The sequence below is a fragment of the Sabethes cyaneus genome, chromosome 3 (assembly GCF_943734655.1).
Source record: "Sabethes cyaneus chromosome 3, idSabCyanKW18_F2, whole genome shotgun sequence".
Classification (NCBI taxonomy): domain Eukaryota; kingdom Metazoa; phylum Arthropoda; class Insecta; order Diptera; family Culicidae; genus Sabethes; species Sabethes cyaneus.
In genome coordinates this window covers 136021299-136035332 of record NC_071355.1, presented here as the reverse complement: position 1 = coordinate 136035332, position 14034 = coordinate 136021299, and the positions used below count along the sequence as shown (strand labels likewise).

General features: G+C 39.1%; 1 protein-coding gene across 1 annotated transcript in view; it reads right to left on the bottom strand.

Moving 5' to 3' along the window:
* Window positions 1-9307: 9307 nt before the first annotated feature.
* LOC128744570 (lysine-specific demethylase lid) overlaps window positions 9308-14034 on the bottom strand; it is a 36263-nt gene continuing 31536 nt past the window's right edge. Inside the window, exons 3-4 of the mRNA XM_053841675.1 lie at window positions 10719-11609; window positions 9308-10646 (exon numbers count right to left, since the gene is read on the bottom strand). Coding sequence (XP_053697650.1) covers window positions 9579-10646; window positions 10719-11609 — 1959 coding nt within the window. The 3' untranslated portion in view covers window positions 9308-9578. The remainder of the gene's footprint in view (window positions 10647-10718; window positions 11610-14034) is intronic.

Here is a 14034-nt window from a genome sequence, read left to right as displayed (position 1 = left end):
TTATTTCTGGTGAACCAAATCCTAGAATGAAATGCACCAATAAGCAGAAAGTATGGTGATTTATCTAATTTGGATATTTCCATTTGATTTTGCCGTGAATATCCACATATGGAGCACGCGTAACGCCTGTTCTGTATTTTAAACAGGCGTTACGCCTGCTCTATGTGGATATTCCCCTAATTGCCCCTAATTACCCTATTTGACCAGAAAGCATCAACAAATCATTATCCAGAACACAGTGTGACACTCGTTTAACGGCACCCTATTTTTTCTTCATATTTATTTAAATAAAATAATGTAGGTATTGCTTCATTTTGTTTTCAAAAGACATATGCTTTGTGTTTGTGTAGTGTCCTTTTCCGTTTACAGCACGAGGTAAGGCTGTTAGAACCAAGTCTGCCCAAAGCTAAGAGAAGGTGTTTGTCATAATGATGAATGAGTTCGTGCGGACCACGCTAGACCCATAATGAGTTGATGATGACGATGAATTAATAAAGAACTCGACTTTTCTCAGACCCGCTATAATTGTATAAGCAATAGCATTAACCTTCCGTTACTCGCGCTGTTGTATTTTGTGGTTTGGATGCCATTAAAGTAAAAAAGATCGTTTTAAAGTAACAGATCGATGTCAAACCAAAATGTATTCTTCAATAAACTTATTATGAACAAAATGACTTAATTATTCAATACATAATAGCATAAACCCGAATCGCAGAAACGATGCAAGCGGCTTGTGAAGGTTACCGCACTTGGTCCCTACTGGAATTTTCTGTTATTTCTTCACAGCGCTAGTATATGGGCTAGTTTTCTGAATGTGTTCTATCTACGGAATCTGTTTATTTGTAAGATCCTGTTTTCAGAAAATGTTTTAGTAAACCCAAAATGTTGGACTGATGAACGGAAATATCCAATTTTCACACTATGTATCATCACTGTGCAAAACGCTTTCTAAATATCCTGCCCAAGTAAATCAAAACGCCAACAACAGAAATGTTATCATACTTTATGTGATGAGATGTTTTATGTGAAAAATATCTAAGAAAACATGATAACTGCTAGAAAAAAATTTAATCAATAGAATGCTACATCATTGGGGAACGATAAAAGGATCTTTCCGAATGTAGCTACTTGTATATGGCCGCTTGTATATAGGTAGAATTGGCCTTACCAGTCAACAGTTATTCGAAAAACATTGATGAAATTATTTAAGCAAACTTTACTGATATGAACCAAATAGAAAAAAAACGCGATCATGTGCTCTAGCGTAAAAATGCTTAATTTTCCAGGTGGTGTGTCTTTGGAAAAGTTTATTTAAAAAATCTGGCGCAACTTTTTACACTATTAGTGTACTGCCCATAAATGGAAGACAGTCACATCTGCAAAAACGTGCAACTACGAAAAACGCTGTTGAAGTCACGACAATTTTTCTTTAATATTGAATCGATTTTGGAGACAAATCGTCCAAATCGTCATAAAATCACTTGAATGTACATAACAGAATACTTTTACAAGCAATTTGTTCACAAGTGACCTCAAATTTGTTCCAATACAATACTGCCGAAGTTGCTGATATGCGTTTATTTGTGCTTGAATAAGCAAGAATAAACGCATAACAGTCACAAGCACAGCATGCCTTAATCCTTGAGTTGTCGGTGACTCGGCAGCATTTTCAAGACCACGTGTCGTTGTTGTTTTAATAATTAACGTGCTCGTTCAATTCAATTGTTCAAAATGTCCTTTTTGACTCAAATCTCTTCCATGGCTTTTCTCCTTTTTATTGTAATTTGTTATCTTGAGTTTATAGTGAGGTCACATGATGGGGTTTGTTTGACTCAGAAGCTGGTCCTGTGTACTTTCCTGTGTGTCCGGAACACTCTCAGAACGTGTCCGAGTATGACCAATGTGATCCTGAACACTATATGTGACAACAAATGAACTATTTCAAACTAGTTTTGCAATTTCGAGTACCGACTTAGAGATGTCACATGTTGTATTTTAGTTAGATTCAGAAACTGATCCCCGTAGAGGTATCTGGAACATTCACGGACATGTTTACATGTGGCCAATGACGTCTTGAACACTTTGTACGACTACCAATAGTTTAGATTTGCAAATCCGTGTATTTATAGGTGTCACATGATGAGTTTGTTGTGACTCAAGGTGTTTCTATGTTCAAGTCCCATATATTCCGGAACTTGTTCCCACTGTAACTTCGGAATCGTACATCTGATCCAAATTATCCTTGATAGTGTTCTTCTAGGCCATAAAATCTACCGTTTGGTAGTTGCTGCAGTCGAATCGGTCCAGGCATTTCCAAAAAACAGATGCTTATTGATATAGTTTTACTACTGTGACTGTTTTGCGATTATTTGTAACTAGCTGACCCGACAAACTTCGTATTGCCACAAAATAACCTGTGTTGTACATAAATCATCATGAATCTCGGGTGATCTTTGTCACAATCTCGAGTTTTGCAAGTTTCTGAGGATTTCAATCTTAGATGATTCATTTTGGCAGTTACGTAACTATGAAAGCATCCCAGGTAACCAATAAGCATCACCAATGCTATTCAAATGTAGGCCAATAAGCATTTAAATCGCCTTAAATGCTACTTAAATGCTATTTTGGTAAAATATACAGCTACTTTACTGATAACCTTCTTATAGTGCTGACAATGCTAATTTACAGCTAATTACCGACACAAAGAATTTGAATACAATTTTAGGTACCAATGTACAACACCTATGCAGTCAAAAAGCTAATATACAACAACGTGCAGTATAAAATGCCAGATACGCTGATTTGCTGCTTATGTTAATGCTTATTAGTTACCAGGAACGGGTAGTTTAATATACAAATTTGCAATTTTTCCTCACAGTAAAGTAGAAAACAACTCCCCTGTCCCCTCATTGCATAGCCAGTAATGTACAACATTACGCCGAATATCATTTTGCGAAAAATCTTAAGCGGAATGTACCATTTCACGGAAAACTTTTTGTGGAAAGTACCATTTCGCGATCCTCTCCTTACTCGCTGTCGCTCGTTCCATGAAACCCAGGTAGACCTAGGAAAACAAATAAACCTAGACAGTAGTGATTTCTGCGGGGAGTTGCCTCTCCCCCAGTGGGCGGCGCTTCCGACGGCGGGTCACCGGCAACACCCGCGGCCGTCTCGTACTGAATGATCTAGTGTTACTATAGATAGCTTTTGTGGTCTTGTTATTGACTAATGTTTTATGGAAGAGTCTCGAATTTCTCGAGTTAGTTTTTGAGCTTCGCAAAAAATTCTGTTTTATTTGTATGAGAGTCCATATCCCCTACCACAGGTGTGAGAGGTCTCTAACTATCATGAAATAAATTTAAAACTCCAAAATCTCCCACATTCCAAATTTGGTTCCATTTGCTTGATTAGTTCTCGAGTTATGAGGAAATTTGTATTTCATTTGTATAGGAGCCCCCCCCCCTCCTAAAATGGGGAGGGGTCCTAATTCACCATAGAAAATATTCTTGCCGATAAAAACACCCACATGCTAAATTTGGTTCCATTTGCTTGATTAGATCTCGAGTTATGAGGAAATTTGTATTTCGTTTGTATGAAAGCCCCCCTCCTAAAAAGGTAAGGGGTCCTAATTCACCATAGAAAAAATGGTTGCCTCCAAAAACACCCACATGCCAAATTTGGTTCCATTTGCTTGATTAGTTCTCGAATTATAAGGAAATTTGTATTTCATTTGTGTAGGATAGGCCCCCCTCTTAAAGTGGAGAGGTGTCCTAATTCACCATAGAAAATATTTTTGCCTCCAAAAACCTCCACATGTCAAATTTGGTTCTATTTGCTTGATTAGTTCTCGAATTATGAGAAAATTTGTATTTCATTTGTGTAGAAGCCCCCTCTCATAAAGTGGGGAGGGGTCCTAATTCATCATAAAAAATATTGTTGCCCTCGAAAACTTTCACATGCCAAATTTTGTTCCATTTGCTTGATTAGTTCTCGAGTTATGAGGAAATTTGTATTTCATTTGTATAGGATCCCCCCTCGTTAAGTGGGGAGGGGTCCCAATTCATCATAGAAAAAATTGTTGTCTCCAAATTCACCTACTCGCCAAATTTGGTTCCATTTGCTTGATTAGTTCTCGAGTTATGAGGAAATTTGTATTTCGTTTGTATAGGAGCCCCCCCCCCTCTTAAAGTAGGGGAGGGGTCGTAATTCACCATAGAAAATATTCTTGCCCTCGAAAACTTTCACATGCCAAATTTTGTTCCATTTGCTTGATTAGTTCTCGAGTTATGAGGAAACTTGTATTTCATTTGTATAGGAGCCCCCCCTCCTAAAGTGGGAAGGGGTCCCAATTCATCATAGAAAAAATTTTCGTCTCCAAAAACACCCACATGCCAAATTTGGTTCCATTTGGTTGATTAGTTCTCGAATTATGAGGAAATTTGTATTTCATTTGTGTAGAAGCCCCCCTCTTAAAGGGGAGAGGAGTCATAATTTCCCTTTTAAAGAGGGGAGGGGTCCTAATTTACCATAGAATAAATTCTTGTCACCAAAAACACCCACATGCCCAATTTTGTTCTATTTGCTTGATTAGTTCTCGAGTTATGCAGAAATATGTGTTTCATTTGTATGGGAGCCCCCCGTCTTAGTGGGGGGAGGGGTCTCTAACCATCACTAAAACCTTTCTTAGCCCCAAAAACCTCTACATGCAAATTTTCACGCCGATTGGTTCAGTAGTTTTCGATTCTATAAGGAACATCCCGACAGACAGACAGACAGACAGAAATCCATTTTTATATAGAAGATATGGGACTGACATAGTTTAATATTTTTTTCAACATCTTGCGAACAAACATAACTTTTTTGTTTGAAATATTGAAAGAACAGTTAATTTAAAGATGATTCCCGGGTTTATCTCAAAAGTGGTGAAAAGTCAGATGGGACTGTTATGCATTTATGGGCAGTGTAAGGTGATACAAATTTTTGTTTTTTTTAACGCGTCCAAAAAAGTACAGTGTCTCCACAAAAGTTATAGAACACAGTGAAATAAGCAACTTTGCTGTACATAGTAACTATCTATCTCTTACTGGTTGCGAAGTGTAACGATTTTTTTTTTCAAAATGTAGCGAAAATTAAAAAGTTGAGATATCGAAAAGCGGTTACGTCACAATTTAGATAAGTAATTTTTACACGTCAAAAAAAATTCACCCAAATCGATCCTCTAAGACACTGCGATACACGCACAGTCGCTGAAAACATATGATTTCGAGGAGAGCGCGTTTAAACTATAGATCATTACACGGGAGCTCCTAACCACACTTTTTCGACAGCACTTGGTGGTTTGTTTACATGGTGTTAAAGTTTGAATTGAATTTTCTATCTTTGTCCGGCAGATAATGATCAAAAATTATAGTTTTTAGTTATGAGAAAGCACCTTACATGCATTTTAAAGCAACTGATGCAGTAATCCTTCACGAAATTTTAAATCGAAACTGCTGGATGTAACAAAAAACATGTAAACAAACCACCAAGTGGTGTCATTTGACGGCAAAATGACGTCATCGCAAAATGATCTATTGTACAGCACTGCACTTCCCTTCAAGTGATCCAACAGTTTTACTGTAAATTCTCAACGAGACCACGTACCGAAAAATACTATGGGCTCAACATTTCTAAAGATAAAAGCCTTCTGAAAATGCAAAACAAACAAGTTTTTCGACTTTCCAGTGAGGGTCCTCCTTAAATGTCAATCCTGCCCAAGAATTTTTTGATTTTTTGATTGCTTTTAAGTATTCTACAAATCTGTCAGTATATTACATATGCATGCATATGTGTTGATGATAACTACCATTACTGCCTATAAATGCATAACAGTCCCATGTGATTTTTACCACTTTTGAGATGAGCCTGGGAATCATCTTTAAATTGTTCATGCTTTCAATATTTCAAACAGTAATGTTATGTTTGTTTCCAAAATTTTGAAAAAAATATGAAACTATGTCAGTTACAAGTTACAAATAAACGCATAACAGTCTCAGTAGTGAAAATATAACAATAAACATCTGCTTTTAGAAAATGCCTGGACAGATTTGACTGAATGACTAACAAATGCAGAGTTTTGTGACCTATAAGAATTCTATTGAACAGAATTTGGATCGGATGTACGGTTCCGAAGATATTCCGGAACAACACGTCCGCGAATGTTCCGGATCGGGGATCAGTTTCTGAATTCAGCCAAAGTACAACATATGACATCTTTAAGTTCTCAAAATTGCAAAAGTAGCTCATTGGCGACATATAAAGTGTCCAGGGTTACATTGGCCACAGCTGGATACATTCTAGGAACGTTCCGAATACATCCATGAGCCTAGGTGCCCAGATTGATGCGGTTTATACAGATTTGAAAGCTGCTTTCGATCGGGTTGACCATAGCATATTACTGGCCAAATTGGGGAAACTTGGAGTTAATTCTGCGCTTGTGCGATGGTTTCGATCCTACCTGTTAAATCGAATGCTATGTGTGAGGATTGGTAATCAACAATCTGAATGTTTTACGAATCTTTCCGGTATTCCGCAGGGCAGCAATCTAGGACCGCTGCTCTTCATGCTGTTTATTAACGATATATCGGCCTTGCTTCCAGACGATTACCACTTGCTATTTGCAGATGATATCAAACTGTTTAGGATCGTCAGGAGTACCGCAGACTGTCTAGAACTCCAGAGTTTAGTAGACATTTTCATGCAGTGGTGTTCCAGAAATCTACTTACTGTTAGTATCGAGAAGTGCTGTGTTATTTCATTTCACCGGAAATCCAGCCCAGTGATATTTAATTACACAATGTGTTGTCAGGCAGTTGCTAGAGTAAACCTGGTTCGTGATTTGGGTGTAACCTTGGATACCCCGCTTACATTTGGCCCACACTACAATGAAATAATCGCTAAGGCGAATCGGCAACTTGGATTTATGTTTAAGATAGCTGAGGAATTTCGGGATCCCGTGTGCCTTCGATCGCTTTATTGCTGCCTTGTGCGATCTCTTCTTGAGACCAACTCGGTCGTTTGGTGTCCTTTCAATGCTAATTGGATTTCGAGAATAGAAGCCGTGCAGCGGAAATTTGTGCGATATGCTCTACGTTTCCTCCCATGGCGTAATCGATTCCAGCTACCAGCATACACCGAGCGCTGTCAGCTTCTTGGAATACAGACTCTGGAACGTAGACGATTCGAAGCGCAAGCTGTGTTTGTGGCAAAAGTTCTGTCCGACGAAATTGATGCGCCGAGTATTCTGCAGCAGCTAAACCTGTACGCACCGGAAAGACCGTTGAGGCCCAGGAATCTTTTGTTTTTACCCCATCGAAGTGCATCGTACGGACAACATGATCCTATCCGATATATGTCGGCAAGTTTCAACGCAGTTGCTGACTTATTTGATTTCAACACTACCACTTCAGCGTTTAAGTCACGGCTTCGTAGATAGCTGTGCTCTTTGTGTTTGTGTATTGTTCGTTTTTATCATTAAGACAACCACTTTGTTAGATGATATTTTTTTCAAACAAATAAACAAATAAACAAATAAACATCCAGGAAAACGGACAGTTGCTCACTTACACCAAACCCCAGAATGTCACCTATTAACCTATCAATGTCGCTATTAACTCAAAATAACAAATTATACAAATAAAAGGAAGACATTTTTTGATTGCTTTGGAATATTATACACAGTGGCGATTCGTGGGGGTTTAGCTTACCTGTTCAACCAGCGAAAAATACAAATTAATACGCAGCTTGTTTTATTATCGCATTTCTATATTTTAATCATAAAACAAACATTAGGCGTTTTCACCGTAGCGCTTGCCATGTTGCGTAAACGGTGTATTTCGTGTGGGTATATACTGCCGCAATTCGCATTGCAGTTCCAGTTTCTATGGAGATGGAACTGTTATGCGAGTAGCGGTAGTATAAATACGCAATACTCCGTATTCGCAATATAGCAAGCGCTACGTGAATATCCCTATTTATTTAAATAATAACGGAATACGACGGTTTACTTTACCTTCAAATCCCCTTCGTACCAACACATTGTTCCTGGTGCTAATCTATAAGCAACGTTCAAACGTCGCGTTGAACGTTTTGCTCATTAGCTTCCTAACTAAATAAAATATGGAATCAAAGCGCAGGCCATAGGGATATGTGGTAGTAAGTTGTTCAATGCTGAAGATGCACGAGACAATAAAGCGTCCGCGCTTTCGAGTAAAAGCTGTGTCGCATTCTCTTTTTATCTTCTTCGTACCAACACATTGTTCCTGGTACTAATTCAGTATCAAGAATTAATACCAGGAATAATGCGTTGGAATGCTTGTGCATTGAGATCTATAAAGCAACGTTCAAAAGTCGTGTTGCACGGTTTGTTCATCAGCTTCGTAACTAAACTAAATTCGTATTGCATTGCAAATGCGTCGGTGCAAACGAAATTTTGTCGGGATGAATTTTGTTTGCCTGTCCTATGAACAGGTTGAACATGCGGACGAGTCGCCACTGATTATACAAATTTATCAGTATATTACATAGACATGCATATGTATTGATGATAACTATCATAGTGTTATCAAAAAGTTGAGTTCCGAAGGCGTGTCGAATTCTAACTCAAATGACAAATGAGATGGTATAACATAGGTTCCTTTCACCAATAGGTGGATTAACTCGGGTTTTTGTATCTATGTCGGGAAAGTAGACGAATACCCGCCGCAGACAAAGTCCTCCAGCACCCTATCAATAAAATTTTAAAATTATACTGATAAAAAATATAAAGACAAGCACTGCGATGAGTGGAAGATACCAGAATGCTTAGGAAGAGTGAAGTGGTCAACTTACTAAGATTATTCTTGGCCCGGTTAACAACACATGCTAGATAATGAGCAGGGGTGTCTTCCCTTCAAACATCCCTGGTACTAGCGTAAGTGATGTTGCTTACCGACCCGTTTTATTTTGGCCCTTCATACCATTTGGCTGGTAAACGCAACCAATCATTAAGTTTGTACAATTCCATTTGTCAAGATAGGCCCCTTGCTATGTACGGTTGCTCTGCTCAGATTGTTGGTAGTTCCATACATACATACCCAGAGAGCTATGCGATTTTGAGCAGCAATAAAAAACAAAATAGAGTATTTAGAAAAAATCAATATACGAAAACCTACATATTTCTGGCGCTAAAGATTCTAAACCACCTATTATATATATTAAGTGATTATCACTAGTGTATAAAAGTTAATCATTGAAATGTACCTAAAGTTGTGAAAATACGAGTCTTTACTTCAATATTGTATTTAACTTTTCTACCTGACATTTGAACTTATAGATAATAATAGTATAGACATCTAATTCTATTTTATTTCATAAGCAGCATTCATAGGTATCTGAAAACGATAGGAGCGGATTAAACCATTTGCAAACAGCGTGAGAAATCAGACAGAATTCACAGACACGTTTGGCTAATATCCTAAGTGGAAGAAGCAAGAGCTCGCATACACAGGATGTGATAAGAAAGGTACTATTCAATTTATGGAGAGTCTGTATTGTTCCGTCTAAAATATTATACCTCGCGAATCTAATGCGGTAGACACTGCTACCGCTGGGGAATTATCACCTTTACCGATAGTCAACTTTTGTTTAAAATTTTTACCTTGCTGACTAGTTTTCGTGACAGAAGAACCAGTATCGTCAAACTGAGGCAGAACAGTTTGGTGATTCATCTCCATTTCTCCCATATTACATTTGCTCATACAATCAATGCTTGGATTACTTTCTTCACTATCTCCAATGAAACCATCACCTAACCCTTCTTCGTCTTCTGCATGACTGTTTTCGCTATCTCCGTCGCTTTGATTCTCTGTATCGCTCATTTGATCATCTCCTTCATTGTCTTCGTCTTCGAAATCATCGAAAGTTTCCCGTGTGTCTTGTGCTTGTAGTTCTAACTGGTTGGCATTCATTTTGAGGTCAAAATTCGGCTTAAATGACTCTTCCGACGATTCCTTTTTATCCTCTTGATATTGCTTAATTGCTTTTCGCTTTGCAATCTCTGAACATTTACCACAATGGTAAACAATTTTACTATCACCGAATTTTTCTTCAACGCTAGTATACCAGCCGGATAGACTCAACGCGTTAACTTTATTTTTGTCATTCCAACAGAGAATCTGTGTTTTCAAAAGCTGCTCATCTAGTTCAGTGATACACGGGTCATCTTTGATCTTTTTAATCACTTCATCCACGTTACTCTTGCATCTTCTTTTTAATCCACTATTAGCTGCTGCATCGACACTCCCGAAAGATTGCAACGACAATTTGCCATCTTTATCAGCTCCCATGCTTTTAAAAAGTCTCTGTCGTTCGTTTTCCATCGGCAACAATTTAGCTCGATTCGCTATATTTTGTAGAGTGTGAAAAAAATTATAATTCTCGGTACGTTCTAACGATTCAATTGCGTGGAGCCATTCTTTCGACTTTTGTAATGCATCTCTTAGTTGGCTATGTGATGGTAAGAAATCTTCAATCAAATGAGCTCTTTCCAGGAGATTTTCGATTTCACTAATTTTGTGCTTCGTTTCCGTTTTAAAGCACTGACTGGCTGATTGCTCCCAATCCATTATCTAAAAAATAAGTAGTATGGCAGAAAGTGGTTAAAAATTGAAAAAAAACTTTATATTATTTCACTACTTTACCTGCAGCATAATTCCATGCAGTTCTGCCAGTTCTTTCTCTAAAACAGTATGCGGGAGAATTTTCATGCCCTCTTCTAACATCTTTTTGACTTCTTCCAATGGCATACTATCTATTGTATTCTCTCGGAACAGACGGACTTGCTTATACCACTTATACTGTGTTAGTCGATCCTTCAGATGTACAATTTGTGGTAGTTCAATGCAGAGTGAATTTCCTTCGTCAATCAAATGTGTTAATTGCTGAATGTTTGTATCCTTGAAGCGAGTTTTTAATGCACCTTCTACTTGTTTAACCCATTCTTTACCGATTTTTTGCAGCTCACGGACACTATCACCTTCGCGAATGATACAGCGCAGGTTATTGATTTCGTTTACAAACATGTCCAGCTCTTCCAGCGTAAGTTTATACTTGGCACATTCGGCCGTATTTCGTGTTCTTGTACGAATTTTGTTTATGTCAAGCTGCTGAATAACGGTAATGCATTTCTGCGCTTCTAGAATAGAAAAATTCAAACGCTCTAGGATGACACTGTTTGGAAATTTTTGCGTTTCTGCCTCTTGAGCAATTTCTTGAAGTTCATCAAGAGTAATATTAGTATCTATTGCAGGGTCCAGCACGTCACGTACTTTGAAGAGCCATTTTTCAAACGATTCAGCCTTAACTTTCAATTTTTGGACCATCAAAGGTAATTCATCGAGTGTATAACGATACTTAAGTGTATGATTCTCTGAAGGGCATTCGCATAATTCGGCAAAATGACGTAGGCAAGCTAGATTTGCGGTACATTTACAAGTGACCGCAGAGAGAAAACATGTCGTTTTGCATATTTCACACTGTCGTGCATCATCCGAGAGAAGTTCGAAAGCCTCGCGTTCAGCATTTGTAACGCCCTGTCGAATACGAAACTTTATCATTCACTTTGCACCATTGCAGAATAATTGAATTGTGAATTGCTAAATAGGTTCTATATTGCTGATTGCATGAAAACATTGTGCATCTAAAAATGCTATTTCAGATTGAATCGTTTTGGTATCTTTGATGAGCTTTTTCAGTACCTACCATAAAACGGAGCGAATAGAAACAGAACTTTCCACAGTTAGAAATGTTACTGCTAGTCTAAGATCTTCTTTAAAAAGCATGCAAACTTATTTTTCCTGTTTATTCACCAACATACTTTTCGAATCGGAAAATTGCTGAAATTTTTATAGGAATTTTATGAAATTGAGTTTCAAGTTTCAAGTGTCTATGAGTGTCCAAAAACTTTAACTGTAAAAATCATTACCTTCAAAATTTCTTCACGTGTTTTAATTGGTATGAAATAAGTTTAGCTTATGTTCTACAATGGAATTGCGTATGTTCGTCAGCTATTTGTCTTCTTATATACTTATGTTTTATTAAAAAACCTAATTCGCACTCTGTACATACTTTAGCAGCCTAGAACCGGGGTGGGTCTTGCCGTATCAAAAATTCCTCTTCATTGTACTCGGTCCTGTGCTACTCATCGCCAATTCGTTGTGCGTCTCGACATACGCAGGTTGGCTTCAACCTTGTCGAGCCATCTAGCACGTTGGGCCCCTCTATTCCTGGTGCCGGTGGGATTCTTGAAGAGAACGGATTTCACTGCACAGCCGTCCGGCATCCTTGCGACGTGACCGGCCTACCGTAATCTTTGGCCAGGTTTGCCAAACTTTTGCCAGGTGTACGATAGTAATCTCTCCAAGCAGTGCCTGTAGCTCGTGATTCATACGCCTCCCCCACTCTCCGTTTTCTGTTTGTACTCCCTCAAAAATAGTCTGCAACACCTTTCGTTCAAATACGGCTATTGCACGTATGTCCTCCGTAAGCAAAGTTACTGCCTCAAGTCCCTAGAGGACTACTAGTCTGATTAGCGTTTTGTACATCGTCAGATTTGTGCAGCGGCGTATGCTCCCAGATTAAAACATCTTGCGGTGGGAAAAGTAGGTTCGATTTCCAGCTTGAATGCGTCGTTGGTTCTCCTTACTTGTACTATTGTCGGCGGTGACCAGAGATCCCAAATATACGAACTCATCAACCACTTCCAGTTCATCACCATCAATAGTTATTGTCCGTGAAAGGCAAACGTAGCTTTCTCTGGAGCCTCTTCCTACCATCTATTTGGTTTTCGACGTATTGATTTGTAACCCTATCCCCCTAGCCTGCGTTTTTAGTCTGGCGTAGATTGCCTCTGCCGTCCCAAGATGTCTAGTAATGATGTCGAGGTCGTCTGCGAAGGCTAGGAGTTGGCTGAAGATCGTTCCTCTCGTTTCGATGCCCGCTCGCTGGATCACACCTTTAATAGCGATATTGAACAACATACAGGACAATCCATCCCCTTGCCGTAACCCTCTGCGCGATTCGAAAGGACTCAGAGTGTCCCCGAAACACGCACGTAGCACCTCTCTCGCTCCAGAGTAGCTTTGATCAGCCGCGTCAGTTTGCCCGGAAACCCGTACTCGTGCATTATCTGCCATAGCTGTTCTCGTTCAACTGTATCGTATGCTGCCCTGAAATCCACGAAAATATGATGCGTGGGCACATTGTACTCTTGACATTTCTGGAGGATTTGTCGGAGAGTAAAAATTTATTACGTAGTAGCATGGGCCCCCATAAAGCCCGCCTGATACTACGCTACGAATTCTCTTGCTATTGGGGATAGACGACGCAACAAAATCTGGGAGAGCACCTAGTAGGTAGCGTTGACCAACGTGCTGCCGCGGTAATTACAGCTATCTAGCCGGTGGCCCTTTTTGTAGATAGGACAGACTACACCTTCCATCCACTCTTCCGGTAGTTTCTCCTCCTCCAAAACCCTAGAAATTATCCAATAAAGGGCTGTTGCTAGCGGTTCTTGACCATTTTTGTAAGGTTCTACTGGGAGTCGGTCCTTTCCGGCGCCTCTATTATTCCTCAGCTGACGAATTTCTCGCCGGATCTCTTCGAGATCGGGAGCAGGCACGATGTTGTCGTTTGTAGGCACGCCGAGGTTAACTTACATTGTATTTCCTGCTGCTATATCGTCGTTGAAGTGCTCATCAAAATACTGCTTCCATCTGTCGACCACCTCGCGCTCGTTTGTGATTAGATCGCCTTCCTCCTCCATACACATGTCAGGTTTAGGTGTGTAGCCCTTACGAGTTTGGTTCACTTTCTCGTAAAACTTGCACGCAGTGTTGCCACATGTACAGATTTATCTGTAAAAGTACAGATTTTTCCGATTTTTTTGGTACAGATTCTGTACGGTACAGATTACAGATTTTTGTCATAAAGTACAGATGGGTACAGATTTTTTTGGGT